At 45.1% G+C, this 21164-nt stretch overlaps 2 protein-coding genes across 12 annotated transcripts in view; one reads left to right on the forward strand and one right to left on the reverse strand.

Moving 5' to 3' along the window:
- mrpl13 (mitochondrial ribosomal protein L13) overlaps positions 1-6096 on the forward strand; it is a 10474-nt gene extending 4378 nt beyond the window's left edge. Inside the window, exons 5-7 of the mRNA XM_026999239.3 lie at positions 131-217; positions 440-561; positions 5947-6096. Of these exons, the coding sequence (XP_026855040.1) occupies positions 131-217; positions 440-561; positions 5947-5971 (234 nt within the window). The 3' untranslated portion in view covers positions 5972-6096. The remainder of the gene's footprint in view (positions 1-130; positions 218-439; positions 562-5946) is intronic.
- A 589-nt stretch (positions 6097-6685) lies between these two features.
- col14a1a (collagen, type XIV, alpha 1a) overlaps positions 6686-21164 on the reverse strand; it is a 75397-nt gene continuing 60918 nt past the window's right edge. For 7 of the 11 annotated variants that reach the window (XM_035530672.2, XM_035530676.2, XM_035530674.2 and 4 more), the window contains 9 exons: positions 17496-17549; positions 14929-14982; positions 14744-14815; positions 13137-13172; positions 12540-12606; positions 11806-11994; positions 10541-10618; positions 9531-9686; positions 7721-7904 (listed from right to left, as the gene is read on the reverse strand). In XM_035530672.2, the coding sequence (XP_035386565.1) occupies positions 7855-7904; positions 9531-9686; positions 10541-10618; positions 11806-11994; positions 12540-12606; positions 13137-13172; positions 14744-14815; positions 14929-14982; positions 17496-17549 (756 nt within the window). In that variant the 3' untranslated portion in view covers positions 7721-7854. Of the gene's footprint in view, positions 8368-9530; positions 9687-10540; positions 10619-11805; positions 11995-12539; positions 12607-13136; positions 13173-14742; positions 14816-14928; positions 17550-21164 lie in introns of those variants that run through there. The other 4 variants (XM_081696133.1, XM_035530675.2, XR_014116876.1 and 1 more) reach the window with 4 other exon arrangements.

Consider the following 21164-nt stretch of genomic DNA (forward strand, 5'->3'; position numbering starts at 1 on the left):
CACGGTGTACACCTCCAAGTCCTGCAACACTACCTAAGGCTTGATCTCTCTCTCTCTCTCTCTCTCTCTCTCTCTCTCTCTCTCTCTCCCGCCCGCCCGCTCGCCTGCTGTCCCTCTGCCACCCGCACAGATCGTAAAGCTGGCCGTGTACGGGATGCTCCCCAAGAATCTCCATCGGAGGACCATGATGCAGAGGCTGCATCTTTTCACAGATGACGTAAGCCCCTCCCTTGCTTGCGTTTCGGGCGTAGGCATCTGCTGCACGTCATGTTCTGAAACAGAGCAATGCTTTGTGTGTGTGGGTGGAGCTGAACCAAATTAATTTTATTTTCTTCTTTTTTTTTTTCTATTCAAAAACAGCGCACACGAATCAACATTCCAATTAAATAGCAGCATTCCTTATAAATATGTTGGCTACACGCTCATTTTCCCATGGCAGGTGCTTCCGGACGACGTGTTGCGGAACCTGACCGAGCAGCTGCCACAGCCGCGCGTCATCCCGCGCAAACTCAGCGAGTACACACAGGAGGAGTGCGACGCCTTCCCCAGGCTCTGGACCACGTGAGTTGCCCCCTCCTCTCCGCACCTCACGCCCGCTCCTGTAGGGCCTCACAGGTGAGAGGGAGGTGTGAAGCACAAGCAGGAGGCCGGTGAGGATCAGACACGTGCTCAGAGAGGAAAATGGTATAGGCAAGAAATAACACCTGCATTATCAGGAACAGGCGACACTTAAGCATTACCGACCAGATTCAGATGGATTAAGCGTGATCGTTCGGGGCACTTTTCAGTTCACAGTTGGTTCCAGTCTGTAATTCATGGTCTGAGCACTAGCACAGAAACGCTTAACTGAAATCACAGTAAGCTACATTCTTCTCAAATCTGTTTTGCCACTCGGCCTTATGGGAGGTACCGTTGGGTCATGGCTACAGAACGGGTCTGAACCGCGCGAGTAAATTTAACGCTAGTTTCCCGTTTCCTCTGAGATCAATCAAGATGGAGACTAATCCTGCACTGTAGTGGAAAAGCCCGTGTCACTCCGGCTCCTCCCGCAGCTGCGGCAACGCCGTTTAATGCCCCACAAACCCTTCTGGTCCTCTTCCTGTGCACACCGTAAAGCGGCGAGCTGTGAACACTTTATGAGACTGACGAATCACTAGCTGGCTCCGAAGACTCTCGGGCCTTGAACGCTAAGCGCTCCCTTAGCAGAGGATTTGCGATACGCTTTCACTAAATAAATCCCCAGGTTGGTTTTTTAGGGGGGGCAATTATTACCCAGCGTTTTGTTGTCTTCTAAAACGCGCGGAGCGACTGGTGAAGTAGGGGAAGGCGAGCGCGGCGGACGCGGAGCCGCGAGGTGCCGGGCGGCCGCGGCATTAAATGGCCGCGACGAAAGGCGGGAGGAAATTGTGGCCTGCTGTAGTCCGTGGTGTGCCAGCGGAGGCGACGCGAGGGAGAGACGAAAATGAACACGAACAGCGGCCTCTCGGTGGGGGAATTTCCATGACGGGCGCGTAGCCGAGGTTTTCTCCGCCAGACGCTCTGTAGGTTCGGTGTCGCCTCCGCGCTGTGTTGCTGTCAAATTGTTGGGCTAACGATATGTAGTGTCAACGAGGGCAGATGAGCTTTGATTTTCAATAGGCCTAGATTATGAATTCATAGTTGTGTTTCCAAAAAAAATTTAAAAACCAATTCAGAGACGCTGTACACTTTGTGCATTTGTCATGCAGGCCGTTGAAATGGAATATTTCGAGGCACTACAAATGATTGTTTTTCTCATTCTGTATGTTTCCCCACTGCCCAAGAGCCATGGACCAAAGGGTGAGGAGAGATGCATCTCTTTTTATTTCAGTTGTTTGGTGTGTAGTTGTAGGCACACTCACCAATAATTAAAGTGTTTTTTTTTTTTTTTTTTTGTATCTACAATAAAAGCCAGGCTGTTAAAATCAGCAAAACTGGCTCCAACAGTGAGATGTTTGAGGTTGTCTCGAGTGTCCTGTTCACTACCCCTGGCTACTAGTGGAGCTGCTCTCTGTTGCCATGTTTGGATTTTGCACCATGTTTGTCAGGCAGTTGGGAAAAATGATTAATTAACTTTTATTTTGCTGCCTGATTCATTATTCCAACACATGAAAATGATACAGCCAGCCAAGTAATGCCATCAAGTGCACCTTTCTAGTCTTTAAGTAGTGCAGAATTTGATTGCTCAATTTCAGTTTTCACTATTAAATATTTGATACATTTTTCTTCATTAGTACTTGTAATATTTTGGGTTTTCTCTGGGCTCTGATGAGGAACAGGCAAGGCACACTATGGTATGCATTATTCAAAATATTCAGGAATCAGAAACTCGTAGAAATGAGGTGGTTCTATGTATAAGGTGCAATTCCAGCACAGATTAGATCTTGACTGACAGTCAAGCACCCGAGAGAGAGACTTTGTTAACAGTACAGAGGTACTGAAATGTTTATCTACAGCAGTGCACACAGGATCCTACTACCCATACAACCCTGCTTCCATGGATTTTAAAGTGCAAGTCTCAGAGGAAGAACATGTGCGGCATCTTCAAGGCAGCGTGGCTGTACAGTATGTAATTTGTTGATCTTTATCGCAATTCTGGAATTTGTGACCACAATACCACATACTTCAATACAATATATAAATATGCCTGGTAACACATGATGTCTTTTTTCCTTGTGAGTGTGATTTTAATTAATAAATTAATCTCTTCTATAAATGCATATACATTGGTCTGAAAAATCTAGGCCAGCGCTTGTCTACGTGATATCAAGGATTTACCAGTGTGTTTTAACCCACAGCAAGGCACATCATGGTGAGAGATCGGAGCAGCTGCCTTAGTGTGCCGTTTTGTTGTTCAGGCCCTAGGCACACCCAAGACAAGCTTTGTTACAGTGTGGCGTCTGAGAGCCTGGCCTTCCTCGTAACAGTTTTACTGGGGGAAATTTATCCTCAGATCTCTCTAAGCCAATGGCGAGTAAGCACCGCAGTCGAGCTGGGCGCATGCCCCTCTAAACCACAGTGGGGCCATGAGCCCACGTTGCTTCGCTCGCGTTATTTTTGCGGCCGCCAGCCTCTCCGTAGGAGCCGTGCAGAGCGTGTAATTAAAACACGCCGGTGGGATGCGAGATGTTAACGGGATAATGATCTGCAGCTCTGTTCCTGTAATTGAAATGGGAGAGGGGAGGATGGCTGGGGCTCTTCTGTGGGTCTGCTGCTGTTGTGACATTCACAGGGCCACCAAAGCCAGGCCATATGAAAGGCTCCCTCTCCGTAAGCCGGTGCTGCCTGTTAACACCCTCCTCCCCCACACACCCATGAATGCGGCTGTGGCACCACCGCAATGAACTCGAAATCAAATATCGAAGCAAAACAAAGTTTGCTCATAAATGTAATTGTGTCTGGTGTTTACAGAGTGGAAAGGTCGAGTGGAAAGGCAAGAGGGAAAGGCCTCTTTAGCAGGGTCGATGAACACGGACACGCGTTCTCAGGCCTACGTGGCTATGGTCTGGAGAGGCACCGAAGAACACACAGCCACCTTTGGAGCCGCTGACTTGCTTCCATGCCTGTCAGGATGACCGGGGCAGTCGCTGTGTTTCTTAAGGAGGCCTGTGCTGTGCTGTGCAGTTTCTTAAGGAGGCCTGTGCTGTGCTGTGCAGTGGACTACCTTAAGCGGTTTGAAGTGGTCATGAACTTTTAATTGAATCATGTTCAGTTCTGAAAGCAGTCCTGTTGTTTCTGTCTCATAGACGTCTAATGTAATTACAGTGGCATGCTTGTAGATACAGTAAGCATGTGTAGAAGTTAGAAGGTTGGGAATGGGTCAACTTTTCATCAAGGACGTTGAGTGTGTGCGCTACCAAGGACCTGCTGACTGTATGAGTGGCGTCTCTCTGTTTATGTTAATGTGGCGTATGCATCATGGTAAGGAAGGTAGGACCTCAGACACACGCTCGCACGCCTCCAGTCGGGCTCCGATGAAGTAAAACATCGCCGAAGCACAGTTTGGCCTCACGACTTCACCAAACAATTCTACACAAACGGCAGAACACACAGAACCTTCAAAGAAATTGGACTCTTGCGCTTAAGAAACGGCGGGCCGGCACAGAGCACTGGCTCAGCTCGCATCAGGCTAGCTGATGGAACGTGTGGCTCAGGCCCTGGGTCTGCCGCGTGCCAGCCTGGGGCCGCTGGGAGTGTGGTCCTCCGTAAATCCCCCTGATTCACAGGCTCTGCCTGTGGCTCATTTGAGCTCCGAGCCTTCTCAAGTGGAGTTTTTCATCCTTGCATCACTTAATGGCGGGCCAAGCTAATGACATTGGCCGTTCACAGCAGGTCGCCGAAGTGCTGCTTCTGGCCCTTGCGTCTGCGTTTAACGGTATGGGTTTGTTTTAGTATCTGCTTAATTATTGGATGTAACCTTGAAGTTGATCCACTTTTGCTATATGTACTTGTTTATACTTTTCATTATACTTTTTATTAAAAGACAATGACGTAACACCACTGATGTAGGTTGAGCCCCTTCAGATGCAGGGCTGGACTGCAGCCAAGTATTAGATTAATTATTGATCTCGAGACTCAGATGGAATGTAAGGGGTTGTGTTCGCTGGCCGAAGCACTTGTATGACTGACTCAAAACGATGCTAGTCAAGGTGGAAATATGGTAGCATTCAGACTGTGGTTCAAAGGTAAATTTTAAGACCTCTAAAAGCAATGCAGCAGACAAAAAAAGACGAACTACATGTAATTGCTACAGTGGCTGGCTGTCGTGGGTTTTTGAATTCAGTTCACTAGTATCTGTCCTGCCCATGCGGCTTGAGAAAGCAGGGGCGCTTTAACGGCAGTCGTGGCCATGAGGTGAGAGGAGACGAGAGGCTCTATCATGAGTGATTCTGCTCTCCCCTGGAAATGGCACTCCCTGCCGTTCAAACCGCCCAGTTCTCAATACCTGAGTCGAGAAGATGATTAACACACTAGCATGGTCACGTTTTACAAGCTAGTCTTTTCGTCTCGCTGAGTGAATACACGTTCGCTTCTGTAAAAGCGGAGGACGAAAGGAAAGTCATCTGACCTCGTTTCCTCGCATAACGCGTGCTAAACTTTTCAGGATCTTCGGCGTTATGACTAAAGCCTGTACTGACTTCTGTAGACATCTGTGCTGCATCATTTCCCACACCGCACATGGCCAGACCTTACCGTGGTGTAAGACCATAACCCACTGCATGAAGTGTGCACTGAAAACTTGTAGGTAATGGATGACCCTTAAAATTGCACGTCAAATACTCAAATGAAGTGCTACTGTTGCCATGTTCGAGTAGCATTTGGCTTGCTTCCAGAGATAGTTGTCAGGTAATGTCTCAAGTGATTTCCTACACTATAATTGTTTCAGAGAGCTGTTAAGTAATCCTTGTAACACAGAGACTGTTCTCTTGACAAAGTAAGCATCGTCAAGCCATTGGGTATGTATGTGAGAAGCTAGTGTAATTTTATGTTTTAAGTAATGTACCCTGTCTAACAAATTACCTAAAGGCCAAAAGGTTGTTATTGCTTTCATGTTCGTTTTAATTTGCTCTGTTGGCTTTAGAACACGGGTGTTGACTGCTCACTGAAGTGTAGGGTGCGCCTTCTTTGCATGTGCTTTTACTATTTAAAGGCCTGTTGATCGGTTCGTTTTGTCCCAGGGTGAATGCACACAAAGACATTTCTGATTGTTTGTCATGCTGAATTCATTGTGACACGCATTTTGTTAATTAATGTAAATCTTTTAGCAGCAAGAAATTCATGTTTAATAATTAATATGGACAATAGAGAACGATACAGATGGATCAGAATTGTTCTGTATTATTAATTGTTGAGTTTGCTGGGGTTTGCTGTGAATGTTACCTCCACATTTCCTGTTTAAACTGAAATGTGTATGCTTTTTCTCCATAGGCCAGAGGACTACAGGATGGAGTGACCTCATAACAGAGTCCAGGGTCTGTGACTGGTGAACATCAATTATGTGTTTGGGGGGGTGTTCATTTGAAATAAATGTCTTAAAATGTAAAAAAAAAAAAAGACAAAGCAGCCTTTTTTTTATCAGATCATATGATAAAGACTGCAGACACATTTCTTAAATACTTTTACTATGTGCTTATCCGGTCATCAGTTTAGCCGTGGAGAAGGGCTTTTGGGAGCCCTGTTAATTCAGCAAAGACCGTAAGTAGTATTGGAGTGCGGATTCTTTGGCCGGTGCCTTTTGCCACAAATGGTTTTTACAGACCTGTCTGAAGGCTGATTCCAGTCTAAATCAACCCGGGGTTCGGCCTCCGTTGGCGTCATATGCGTGTGTGTGGGCTTTGTGTTGTGCCACTTTCCTCTTTGAAGTGTACTAAACACTAAAATATTCTGCCGGTTATAAACATAAAGCATCCTTGTTAGCTGCAGTCTGCTTTGTGAGGGTCAGAAAGTCGGTGTGGCAGGCTTGAAGAGGAGCCACGGACGGCTGTGTACACCATTTGAAGTGCTTGTTTTGAAGCAGGATACGTGCATTTGCACAACAACCATCTTGCATGTCAGCAGTAATGATTTCTCATGTCTGAGCTGTCAGATTCTTTTCTGTCTGCTTAGCCTTATGGGCTTTTAATGCACAGAAAATTACATAAAACGCTAACAAAGATCACAGAAGATATCGCGTTCTTACAGTTTTATTGGTTACAAAACAAAGTAAAAATAAATAATTTTTCAGATTCAAAGGTTTGGTAGTGAGCCGTTCCGCCGGCACCTTGCTCAGCGTAAGGTTTGAGTCATTGTAAAATGACATTAGACCATAGGCCTAACTATTCTGCACTCATCCACAGTGAAAGGGCCCAAAGGACAACCACATACACAAAGAGACAGGAAATGACTTTACAAAATCTGAGCTCATGTATTTAATTTTTTAAAAAAAAGCTAAATAGTTCCAGAGCCCTTACTGAATCTCCACATATTGCATGACATGCAGTCTTACAAGACCAAATCCACAGGAAATTCACATTTCAGACAATATGGGTTATTAGTGGGTTTTTAGAGGAATATCAGTGGCAATGTAAGATTTGGTTCAATAAATTCCAAATTGCAAAATTGTTCGGTATTGTCAAGGATTCAGCTTTCTATAAATAAATGCAAGTGAAGCTTTCCTGGAGGTATTTTCTTACAAATATACCTAAGAGAGGTCAATTTTATGGAAACAGGAATTTCAAAGCATGGACATCAACATGGAAGCACTGAAATTCAATCTCTATTTTTAAAAACAGCTACACAAACTATACAAATGCAGTCTACTGAAATGGTGTTTCCCCAAAAGATGCTGACTACACCAAATACAAAACCCACTGCTTTCGTTGAGTTTTCTTGCGTTCTCAAATAACTTCATGCAATTTCACAAAGAAATGAAACTCATTAGAGGTATGTGGGCACAGTTTCAATTTCCTGCTCTCCATACCCCTGCCCTCCCCAAAATGCGTACATCAGGCACTTCCAAAGATATCTTGCTTAACCCAAACCCACAGGCGGCTGTTCCAGAAGGGCAGGTGTATTTGTGGGGCTATGAGTGCAGGTACTCGGCCGGCTCCTGTACTGTGCTCCGAGCTCCGCTCTTCTCAGGCAGGCTACGGGAGGAGCGGCGCATGCCCAGCGATCTCACCACGGCTCCGGGGTGGACGGGGCCAGGCCGGGCCGCGTGAGGGTCGTGATAGCTGGGCTGGTCGTACTGGGGAGGGTAGGCGCGGTATCCGCCGAACGGGTCCTCTTCTTCCTCCTCTTCGTCGTTATTGTTAGCGAGCCCATAATTTTGGTAGGGGCTGGGAGGCAATTGTTGTACTACGGGAACACAGGGGTATCAGTTTGGTCAACGGCGTTTTCGTCTTTGCCTTTCACCACCACCGAGCGAGAAGCCATCGGGTTAGCGTGAGTGAGAGGTAGCAGAGAGATAAAGGTACAGCGTTAGTGCAGACAGGAAGCAGAAGTGTGAGCAACTGGGAGCCGTTTGAGAAACGGGCTAAGACTCGGGCATGGCTTTCTAGAACATTTCAGCAGAAACAGCAGGACAACAGAAGAGGCCAATACAGAGAAAAGTTAAGAAGACCTGCACTGCATCGTGGTGGTGAGAGGTCAAAAGTGGGAGAATATGGGAACATGAAACATGGAAACCCAGGATTTGGGGGGGGGGGGGGCGTGGTTTAGGGGCTGGGAACGAGTCTTTCCGTATTTCCTTAGACAACGTCTTTTTGCCAGAGGAAGAAAGAGCAAATGGAAGGATGAAGGGAGAGAAGAGGAAGAGCAGCAGGCTCTCAGAGAATGCTTCTCAGTAGTCATTCTCATACTGCTCTTGGCCTTCCGTTAGAGCCCGGAGACGAAAGGATGGGTGTCCCGGAAAGGAGAAGAGAGAGAGACCACGTAAGAACGAGATCCACACGTGCCTGTTAACGAGCACCCAACAGAACATCGGCCCTTACGCTCCCCCTGTAGGCTGGCGCAGTGCCCAGCAGTGGTCACAGCCATCACTTTCACTTCTGAGTGAAACAGTCTTTGTTGGTACTTTAAGGCATTATAAATGGGTTCTGTAAAAATTGTCTGTAGACTGAATATTAAAGGGGCACATTTTGTGTTAAAGGGGCACATTTCTACATACTCTATGATTCATTTTCAAATTACTTCATATCAACATGACCATAAACTTGGCATTAAGAGTGTAAATCTTATATGAGATACATTCTATATATATATATATATAAGTACAGGTAGTCCTTTATATTGGTTTTTGTTTGGTTTTCCAACTTTGTTTAAACTATATATGAAATATAATTAAAAAAAAACCTTTACATTATAAAAAAATACAGGTTTCTTAAGTGTTACAGAGATTAAAGGTATAACACACTAGCAGCTGCTAACATTACAAAATGGTTTTATTGGATTAACAGGTATAATCTCTGATGTAGGGCATTTCACAGTCAAGGAACAGTCCCTCTGATTCTCATTCAAATTCATATAAAATTCTCACAAGGCTCACCGTAAAACTTCGATAGCATTTACTCTCATTGAAATTTATGTGGACAATTATGTGGGCAGTTATGGTTAGGGTTAGTCTAGTCAGCCAGATGTAGGGTGGTTGTATATCATGGGCAGTGCCAGACTGTGGACTTCTTCATACGTCAAAATGATAAATAAAAGAAAATGGCCCTGTTTGTGAAGGACATTACAGGAGCACTGCTTTTTTATTTTATGTATGTGTGCAATACATAATGATGGAGCTAGAGAATGTCCTAAATAGTTATCATAACCTAGCATGGGAAATGCTATTCTCAGCTGTTTCAGAGAATAACCCTGTTTTATTGCTCTCTTATGTCCTCGGGAGTAGATGCAATATTTAGGGGCAATGGTAGAGGGGAACCACTTAATACCCACCATCCATTATACAGTGTGTTTAAATCAATAGCCAACAAATGGGCAACCTGGAGAAGATGAAGATGTGTGAGATGGTGTGAGATGTGCTTTACCTCCAATGTTATAGCCTAAGCAAGCGTTCTGGTCGCAGTAGCCCGGCGGTCCGGCAGGTCCGCTGCTGCCAGGGTTTCCAGGGCGACCCGGAGGGCCCTGAATGCCGCCCCTTCCCGGAGGGCCCTGGCTGCCAGTCCGGCCCTCTCCTGGAGCACCTGTGGAGAAGCAGATGTGAGCAGGGTGCCGCATGCCAACTGGCTGAGCTCTGCATCGCTGGCCCAGGTTTGTTTGTTTGTTTGTTTCCAAGCTTCAATAGTGAACTATGAAAAAGAGGGCTTGTTGTACATCTGCGCTTTCAGTGTGAAAACCGCACAGCTTTGCCATCAGCGGCTTTCGGCTCATCCAAGTCTACTTCCTTCCACAAATGTTGTTTGCTCTCTCAGCAACCCTGTTTCGGAGTTTTTGTGAGCTTCATCGTGTTGATGAAATGGTATTGATTACAGTGCAGTCAGATGCCGGTCTTTTGATGACAGTTCCCAAGATGTACTTGACAGCCTCACAACTAAAATCGATGTAAAAAAAAAAATCTCCAGTACTATCTCAATATCTGGTTGATATTCTAGACAGGAATCAGAGAAACTAAAATCAGATCATAACATGCACACAAATTGGTTATAGTCAGTTTAAAGGCTTAAGCCCCCTTCCACAGAGAACATGTAATAAAGGAAACTCCTAAATTTCATGCCATATGACTATGTACATGTGTCTCTTATAGTCTAGAACAGAAGGATGTATTTTATAGCCTTTTTATTGAGCTTGGTGACAATGAGATTTTTATGGCCCTTACAAAAGTATCTATTTAAATAAAAAGGATCCTTTTCCATGGTTCCCATATATGAAAACCTGGACAATGTACAGACAACGTCTGACAAAAGTTTTCAGTCCACATTCTTAGGTAATATGTGACTCAGGAAGCTCTGTTTCAGAGATCAGACGTAACTATCTTTCCAACAATTGTAGATAACAGCTGCGGAATCAACAATCGATATGAATGGTATCAGGTATTTACCTGGGGGTCCGGGGGGACCTCGGGGACCCTGTATGCCCACTCCTGGACTACCCTTCTCTCCTTTCTCTCCTGGGGGCCCTGGAGATACAAAGAGAGAAAAAAAAGATACTAAAAGGAGACTGAGCGAAAGCATCTGCAGACACTTCTCTGTCTGCTCCGCACTGCTCGCTCGCTTGCTCTCTCTCTCTCTCTCTCTCTCTCTCTCTGGCATGGCGACCCTGTTCCACATTGCTGGCTCCCCTCTCTGCTGGGAATAAAAGCAGAGGGATTGAGATAGCAGACCTTTCCAGGGCTGGCCTAACACACAGCCCCGCACCGATGACACGGCACCTCCAGCTGCCAGACGTCTGCGGAGGAAACATCCCGAGCGTCTGCCCCACTGCTCCCCTCCCGCCGCTGACCCGCTCGAAGTGTGAGTGGACAGGTAATGGCTTGGCAGAACGCGTTGTATATATGGAGGCCAGAAACAAAGTTGAAGGTTCCAAAGAATATTCTGGTTCTAAATATGCTACTGACTTCATATAAAAACAGTGACTGCAGCCTTGGGAAGGTATTAATACTTATTTGCTGTTCTCTCACCAAAGGCACACTGTGATATATGAAACTAAGCAGGAATATAAGTCTTACTTCGGAGACGTCTACTTGTCCATATCTGAGCAGCACTTCCTTACTGGCAGTGTGGTCTTCATCACCTCTGACAGCGCTGACAATTAATGTGACCCAGAGCCCCTGATTACCACTCTCATAATGACAGCCTACACCCCAGCCACACACCTATTCCCTCAAATCATCTCTCATTAGTCGACCTTGTTAGCCTGCTCTGCCCGTTCACAGAGTGAGTGAGAACGCCACACCGGGGTCATGTTCTGCAGCATTCTGTCAGGCTGTTTGGGAATGTAAAAGTGGGAGCACAAAATGACGGTTCTGGGATTCTGTTTTTCTTCTCTTCGCGGCCCTCTGTGGCTTTCTTATGGTGGCCTGTAGTTATGCCAATCTAACAAAGTAACATACTGTATACATATTTCATGAACAGTTTTAGCCAGATGACCTCAAGAATGAGTAAATGAGAAATCAGCCAAGTGTGAATTTTAAATGAAAGTGCTGATGAAGAAGTCAGCCTATCATTGGTCGTCAGCCAATCATAGAAGCAGGCTATCATAGAAGTCAACCTATCATGGGTCGTCAGCCTATCATGGGTCGTCAGCCTATCAGTATTCCAGTGCAAACACTGATCACTGGAGGTTCCGTGGTGTTTGTAGCCTTACCCCTCTCTCCTGGACGGCCATTCAGCCCACTGGCTCCAGGGAAGCCTGGTCTGCCCGGAGTCCCCTGGTCTCCCTGCGGCCCAGCAGGGCCCTGGCGGCCGGGCTCTCCGGGAGGGCCCGGGACCGTCCGGATTGACACAGAGTGGGTGGGGATCTGGTTCAGGATGGAATTATAGCGAGACAAGTGGCCTGAGGAGTACAGAGATGAAGCAGACAGAATTATGAATTATGAACAGTGACAATTATGAACACACTGTCAGCAGTGTAGAAAGAAATTCTCACTCTAAGGGTTGGCTCTTAGGCCACATACATAAGGCACATGTAACTTTTTAAACATAATTTAAAAAAGAAAGAAAAAAATAAATATAACAAATGAATTAGCACACACAGACTCCTTCTAGTTAAGCAAGTGCACGCTTGGATCCACACTTAGTTATGTTTATGTTCAGGTCCCTGCTTAGCAGTACCTCAGCGCAGACTTGGGCTTGGGTTTGAGTCTCAGTTGTTCCATGTTATAACCACAGCCTGTGCTCTCTCATGCCATGTGCTACAGATTTGAGTTTAGACTGGAGATCCAGCAGAGCTCATCCGATGGGCGTTAAACTCTCTTCAAAGCACGGTGAGGCACTTTCCATAGTTGTTTGTTTCACTTCGTACCCACTGAAGGAGGCATGTGGAGGCCTTTTGCCCTTTCGAACTGCTTGTGCCAACAACAAAGAATAAAACATACTCACTCTGAATTAGTTGTTCACACACTTGTCGTGCTATAGAACGGACGACCGCCTGAGACTGCATGTCACCCTTCCAAGACAAACAACAGAGATATATCAGAACACAGCGCAGTGTGCTTGCCGTGTTTCTCTCAATACAACAAACACACACTCCCTCACACACACAGGGTTTTATTCTTATTTTTTGGAGCTGCTAATGACCTGTGTTTATTAAATGTACTTTAACACTCACTGGGTGCTCAGTTTCTCCTGCTCAATCCCACATCAGAGGAATAGAAGGGAAATATGGAGGAGAAGCAGTGAGCCTGCTCTCACAGTCTGGCACTTGGCTTAGACCTAGAGTTCTACCTTCAAGGACTCAGGAGTGTTAACCTTAATGATTAAAGATTAGAACGAGTGACTGTGCAGCTGTGTGTGTGTGTGTGTGTGTGTGTGTGAGAAAGAGATCCGCTTTGGCAGTGGCTGTGATTTCTATCAAGAGGCCTGTCAGAGGGGTCCTTAATCCCACTGCTAATACCCCACCATTACATGTGAGGGCCACAGCTTGTGCCAGGCACTAATCTAAACTCCTCAAAAGTTTAGGCCAGAGATCAGACTCACTCGCTCTCCTCGATCGCCCTTGGTGCCGGGAGGGCCCTGCCGGAGAGAGAAGGACAGAGAGGTGGGTAAGGAGGGGGCTGGGAGGAGCGCGTGCTCGCTGGGCAGGCGGAAAAGCTGCCGAGTTTTGTGAAGGCTGTCGGTGCGAGCCGCGCACACGCTCGGGGCCGTGCACGGCTGGCGGAGGCAGCGGCGTTTGGAGGGGTGGATCTCTCTGTCTTGCAGGAAGAGGGGTTATTCTGAGGGGATTATGACTTAATCGACTGTGGACGTGGCACACGGGCCAACAACATAAAGTGGACGCGGCACACCAGAGAGTCGAGACAGCTCAGCGAGAGCAAAGCTCAAGACGCTGGGGCCACTAAATAACCCTGATGTCATAAACCAGTTGGAGAACGGATTCATCTGGAGGACTGGGATAGACGCACAAGAGTGCGCCAAAATGTTTGTGTCATTGTTTTCTTCTTATATTGCACGTGCATGCACACGTGTGTGACCAGAGATATTAGGCATGGGTTCAAATATCTGAGAGCATGTTTTTGTATGTGCGCGTGTGTGTGTACGTGTGTGTGCGCGTGCGAGTATGTTTGCTCAAGCTGGAGAATCAACCCCATGCTGATGCTGATCCTATCTCCCCTCTAACAGCTTCTCTCCTGGGCCCACCAGCAACGCAGATCAGTGCAGAGGAAGCAAGGAGGCTCAGCCTGACTGCACCAAAGCAATCCTACTCTCCCCTCGCACACAAACACTCCTCTCAGAACAAACGCCACATAGCACATTTCTCACGTTCTCACTGTAATGTAAACAAGTAATGGAGACTGAGAGACAACTCAAACCATATGATCCCTTGTCAGCGCCTAATCTGATAACGAGAGACAACTGTTGTGTCCGGCTTGTCCCAGGCTCAGCTGCTGTGGAGATACAGCTCAGGATGGGGCTGCCGTATGTTGGCTTTACGGCGTCCTTGATGCCAAAATGCTGCTAGTCTCCTGCTTACTGTGTACTATAACTGAAGAAGAGTCACTTGGAGTGACCTTTGGTATCTTTAAATGTTTGAACCATGGTTGGCATCTTTCTATGCAAACAGGCTGCAGTGTGTGTGCAGATCTGGCCAGACAGCGGATGGCAGTAAATGCATGCGAAGCTGCAGCTCTGAAACCCAAAGCTTAGACAGGCTGCGGGCTGGCACACAGAAACCCCAGCCCTCTGGGCCTGTATGCTCGTTAACCCGGCGATGTGGGGTCAGCACCCGTCTGTTTACAGTGCTAGTTCCACCCCATCTGCTGCAGGTGGTCGGCGTGTCAGAGGCGCGTCGAAGCTGCCCAGGGAATGACTCAGTAACAGGAGAGGTGTCGCGGAGTTGAGGCACGCCCTGCACATCTGGAGCGGAGAAGCCTTAACGTACAAATCCAGCTGAATAGGTGAGCAGTGATGACCTGACACAGAGCTTTATGCAAGTATGAATATTGATTACTATCCAGACAGGGTACAACTCAGTGAATCTAAAAGTTAATGTTAGAAGCATTTAAATTAATACTAGGCAGACATAAACATTGAACATTTTTGTATCATCCAGTTGAATCCATCTCTGTCTGCTGCTCTATACTCACAGGAAATCCCTGATCGCCCTGTGGTCCTGGTGCTCCGCTGGGTCCTGGAGCTCCAGGAGCCCCTGGACTCCCCTGTGATAGCACACCAACAACAAGACCAAAACTGTAACCATCTCACACAAGAGGCTGGGTGGTCCTGAGTTTGAAGGAAACGCAAAGGCCCACTTGTTTGCTTTAATACTTACGATCGGCCCTGCTGGGCCCCGTTGCCCCTGTGGTCCATCTTTACCAGGCAGACCCTACAGAAACACAGCGGCAGTCATCCAACAGCTCAGGTGAGACAGACAGAAAGGACTGCGGCTTCCGAACAGAACATAAAGCAGTGCCTGACGAAGTCGAGCGAGCCAGTGTGTGTATAAGGCTGCAGCCCGCGTACGTGAGCTTGCGGTGAGCTATGTAAATGTTCAGGTCTCTCTCCTTTCACCTGGTTGTGCCCATGTGAATGCTCCTGTAGAGCCGTCGGTGGTAGAGCAGTCAGGTGGTAGAGCAGTCAGGTGGTAGAGCAGTCAGGCATGCCGCTGGGGTGACAATCTACTCCCGCTGAATGTGCTGGGGCAGTGTGTGTGGGTGTGGGTGTGGGTGTGTGTGTGTGTGCACGCATGTGTGTGTTATGTTGGCTTCAGCATATGTATTGGTCTGGCTAAACTCTTAGTACTGGCTGCCTGCATCTCCTCTGGAGTAACTCAGCAGGTCTTAGCTATCAATCCTACTGTGAAAAAACCCTGATATACATTCATAGGGGGGAAATAACACTGGAACAGGTGGCCCTCCACACTACAGTGACTGTAATATGGTAGAATGAACTCGAGATGGTGGACATTTAGAAGTACAACTGATTTAGGAGTGATTTAAAGTCTGGTAGAGGAGGAGAGACACTCCACAGAGATAAATGTTGGATTTGTCAAAAAACTAGTTAAGGCTTACTGTATATTTCAGGCATCTCAGAATAAGAGTGCAGCTGTGTAACCAGTTCCAACCCATCTATTATCCAGCTCTTAATATCCTGAATTCATTAGGGTGCGAAAAGCAAAATGGATTCTGTGTCAGAGCGCTTTAATTTCATGCATTCTGTATTTCATTTCTATCAGGCTTGTGCTCGTTAAAAACTGATCTTTAATAAATGAACTTCACTGCACAAAACATCACATGAAACGCTTCCATACACTATACTCCAGTTTGCGTGAAAACTGCAAATGTTTGAAGGCTTCTTGAATGTAGAGTGATTTGCATCAACCAAATAAAGTAAATAAAATTAAAAAAAAACCTAGAGTGTACAAAACCACTGAAAACCTGCATTGATTAGCCTTTCTTCTCCACGTAGATAAAAGCAAGATCCTCTCTCTCGCTCTCTCTCTATCTATCTATCTATCTGCTGATGCTGTCAGTGTGGAGTCATGAACTAATATGTTGCTCTTTAACTCTACTCTGTCAGAAGCTTTCTAAATGGTGTTAGTTGCTTTAATGCTGTTATGCCAAGACACAACAATAATAATTTTGGATTCTGGCAGTGTTTTGTGTTATGACAGAACTCATGCATTCAGTAACTTCTCCTGCATTTCAAAATGTGCTAGTTACAAATCTGGCATCTCACTGATTAATGTCATATCAGAACTTTTTATGGATTGGACTTTATATTTTATTCATATTTAGACTTATATTTTATATGTATCCACAACAGATTTAAATTTGGACCTGCTACAAGGTACTTGAGAAGACACTGCAGATTCTTATCATGTACCTTGTAGCAGGTCCAAGTTTAGACCTCTGTGGATCTGGGGTTTTATTTGTAGATAAAAACTGACAACTTGATGGAACCATATTTTCCCTGGTTACTGCTTTGTTTAGTTTGCTTATTTATTTGTTGCTAAAGGTAACTTTAAAAGTACATTTTAGTTTAACTACTTTGGGATGGCCACATATGTCCTGTCTGCTTTGCTACAAGCAATCCTTTTTACTGAGTTAACCATTCAGTACAGCTCATTCTCTAAGCACACGGTCAACTTCAGGGTGAATCAACACTGATGTTATACATTCCATCTCGAGTCACCCTGAGCTGAGGAACAGAATAGAAGTACTTCTGAGGAATGCGGTACATTTTTTTTTGCTGTTGTTGTTGTTTTAACTGAGCATATCATTAGGCCAATTATTGTAACGGTAAATGAATGAAATACTGGATCTGCTGTGAATCGTGACATATTCATGTAATAGCGATCGTGCTACTGACTGCTGACCCAGCCATGAAGATTTTGCACTGACTTCACAATGGACACAAAACACTTCTAATGGTGAACTACACTTCTAATGATGGTGAACACCACTTCTAATGACAATGAAAGACACTTCCAATGATGGTGAAACACACTTCTAATGATGGAGTCTGTCACAGCTGTTTGGAGATGCGCAGTAAGAACAGCAGCCAGATGGGACTTCTCACTCTGTAGTCTATTAATGAACAGGAGAACCTGCCAATTCCATTTGGAGCATACCATCACCATTAGACTAGTCTCGTAGGATGCGCCATTACCATTCACTGTGTAGAGGACCTGAATAGTTTGAGACTGCTTGGGAAATTTCAAGATGTTTACGAAAAGCAAAGGTTAACAAGAGGGAGAACAATAAATGTGCTATTTAATATAAAACTACAACATAATAATGATGCAAATAAAGGACATAGAAGATCAGCTACCTTTTTAACATATAGGATTATAAAACAAGCGAACCATTTAGGTGAAATAAAGTGACCATCTTTTACCCTCTGTCCTGGTTGGCCATCTCTGCCTGGTCCTCCGTTGGCCCCTGGTACACCCTGAGGACACCAACAACCACAACAAAATAGCAAACTGTAAACAAGCAGCAGAAGTGCTCACGTAAAGGGCACGGCTCCCTCACCCAGGGATGCTGTACCTATGCTACTCTGGCTCTCATGCTTCTTTACACACTGCCTCAGTGTCTGCCTTGCTGACCTGCTGACATGATCTATGCCCCACCGTGCAGTGCCTAATACAAGAGGACGTTATACATTCTGCCTTCATCCACACTGAGCTGAGGAACAGAAGTGCTCCGGAGCAAATTTCTTCTGAATCTGATTAGGCTTGGATTTGTTCGATATGGTTCTGACAATGTCCGACGGCTCCTGGATATTATCGACTTTCTTGGCAAAAGAAGAGCCCCTGTTGTTTCTTTGGATGCAGAGGAAGCATTCAGCAGTGTTGAATGGAGTTTTCTGTTTGCACTAACGTAAAGGGTTAATCTAGGCACTAATTTCACTAACTTCGTCAAACTGCTGTATTCACATCCATCAGCAGCCATCAATCCCCTTTGTTATTTGCTGTAGTTATTGAATATATTCAGCTAAAGGTTCAAGCACAAAACCACAGTAGTTTTATATGCAGACAAAATACTCTTATAGTCCCAGCTATACTCCTGCAGGCAAAGCATCTCTCAAAATGGTAAACTGTCTGGTTAGAAAAGAAACTTTTTTCTAACTACAAATGAATATCCCTTGTAATAGTAAACTGAAGAGTCCATTCCAGCTGTCCAGTAGTGGCTTTGGATATCTGTGTTTGACTGTTACCCCTGACCCGAGGCATTTATATATCCAGCAATTCTTCTTTGCTGAAAACTGGGGGGGAATTAGCATTGGCCCTCTTTTCCCATCTCATTTTTGGGTAGGATTAACACGATCAGGATGACTATTCTGCCTCCACCACTGCACTTGTTCCGTTTTCCATGTTCTCACCCCAAAGCTTAAAAAAAATTGAAGTTAATATCCAATTACAACAAACAAGAAAAGACCCCATTTAAAAATTTCCATACTTTTTTTCTAATTCTGGTCAGAATTTTGAACAGACGCGATTTGTTATGGGTTGATATAGAGTCACTCACTTGTCTTCATCTAGCATTAAGTCACCTTTCATTTAGAATGTTAATAAGACACTACATTTACTAGAAAGGTTTGTTGTCTATAACTCTACGCTTAGCTAGAGAGATGCAAGTTTATATGCAAAAATCCCAAACTTCTCATCATTATTGTCCCCTGTGAATCCCGATATGCATTACAGATTAGGAATACTGGATTAGAAAGTGGCTGCCAAGTGGTCTGTTGGATTTCTCCAAACTATTTACAGATGAATCATTGAGCTCCTTTAGTCAGATCAAAGAATCCTTTGGTGTGCCCAGTGGTGTTTTCAAATTAAACCCTTAGTCACTTCATTACAGGAGGATGATAATATTAGACTTCATCTTACAGAACTGGGGAACTGCTTCTCTTAATAATTTAAAGAGTAAGATATCAAAATTGTACACTATTTTGTCTAATGTGGACTCATCTGGTTATGTATTACATTAGTTTGGGGAAAAGACCTCGGTTCGTCTTTTACCAACCAGGAATCTTTGTGTGTAACTGGATCTTCCCTAAATCTATGTTAATTAAAGTTCAAGATTTAATTTTATTATTATTCATAAATTATAAATCATAGAAATTATTTATTCATAGAAATTCTTACCCCGTCTGTCTGCAGAAATTATAGCATAATATGTCTGATATTTTAAATGTTCTGTGGATGTAGGTAATGTTTGCATGTATTTGCGCCATCCTATCATGCAAAAAAAACCCAAAAAACAATCTGACATGTCTTCAGCTGTTTATCTTTTAAACTATAAATGTGTATTTGAACAGAAATATTATTTATCTTTTAAATATGCTCATGTATCTTAGAAAAATGACCTTTGGAAAAATGTACATATGACCTGCACCATAACAAAAAAAATTGTAAGAATCTGGTCTCCTTTAGAGGCTTATTTACAGAGTGGTAAAGACCTTTGATTTATTCACTCCTTTGATGGCCAGAAGACTGTTCATTTTCTCTGCTAATTAATTTCATTGCTTTTTCTCTCTTTTTAGATCATTTCCTTTCTTACTTCCTTTCCTATACTTTTATGTCTTAGTTCCTTAAAGTAATGTTACTCTGAACGCTCCAGATTCGTCTGTGCTACATGTCTGAGTGGAGTGGGCTTGCTCCTCACCTCCCTCGGCCTACAGCAAGCGTAACGTCAACCTTGGAGCTTTTGTAACTTAAAGAAGACAAAAAAGATCATTAAAGAAAAGAGGTGCTCGGGAGCAGCCGTCTGCCCCGTCTATCTGCCCCATCACTGCAGTCAAACGGACCCAGACAGAAAGACGGAGGGAGGAAATGAAAAGGAGGAATGTTGGAATGAAAATGGGTTTGTCCCCATAGGGTCACAGACTACATCATCATGACCACCTTAAAATATTCCAAAAGTGACTGAAATCAATGACTCGCGTGAACCTTTTGAGAAAATAGGAATAACTAAGCAGAGCACATTTCAGGCTGAGCTCGTATCTAAAAGCCTTCCAGAGAAAACGCATGATGGGTCGGTACACACCAGCGCACGCATATCTCATAAGAGGATATATGTGTGAGCCCTCCTAACATAACAGCGCGCCATAGGTGGATTTCAGAGCACGCAGAGGCGGTAACACACCACGGAGGAGACGTGGGCCCAAGAGACAGCCTATGAATATCATTCAGTGGGGCAATTTTGAAGCTCTCAGGCTCTGGCAGGGTAGGTCAGTATTGTATGTGAAATGATCAGGCCTGGTCAAGCAGCTTGGCCAAGAGCCTGGGATACCAGATCATAATCTCCAGACTGACCCCCGAATGGCCCCTGACTGACATGCCTTGCAGGCAGACCCAGATACATGTTCCTCAAAGTCAGTGCACCTAAAAGAAAAAGTTGGCCATTTCTTTAATATCAGTACGGCTGACTGAAGTGGACTGAGGCGGATTTAAGTGGACTGAGGTAGACTGACTTGGACTGAGGCGGATTTAGGTGAACTGATGCAGACTCACTTGCACTGAATCAGATTTAGGTGGACTGAGGCAGACTGACGTGGAGTGAGGCAGATTTAGTCAGATTTAGGCCGATTTAGGCGGACTGAGGCAGACTGATGTGGAGTGAGGCAGATTTGGGCAGATTTAGGCGGACTGAGGCAGACTGATGTGGAGTGAGGCAGATTTGGGCAGATTTAGGCGGACTGAGGCAGATTTGGGCAGATTTAGGCAGACTGACATGGACTGAGGCAGATTTAGGCGGACTAAGGCGGACTGACAGTGATTGAGGCTGACTGAGGCGGACCCATCTCGAGTCAGTCAGCAAGCTTATGCGTGAAGGGTGAGTGAGTTTTTTCTTTCCCTTCACTAAACTGGTCAAAGTGCAGCAATGTTCTTTTTCCCCCATATATGGACACCTCCTGGGGATTTTTCATCAGATTCTCCTCAAACCGCTATTCTTTAAGAAATGAAACTGTCACAGCGATTCTGCAGAACCATTAGGGTGACATTCTCAAAATTAAAACAAGACCAAAAAAGGTCCAATCTTCTGCTCTCATACTGGATGA

Source organism: Electrophorus electricus, chromosome 14 (assembly GCF_041902795.1).
Source record: "Electrophorus electricus isolate QZ-2024a chromosome 14, ASM4190279v1, whole genome shotgun sequence".
NCBI lineage: Eukaryota > Metazoa > Chordata > Actinopteri > Gymnotiformes > Gymnotidae > Electrophorus > Electrophorus electricus.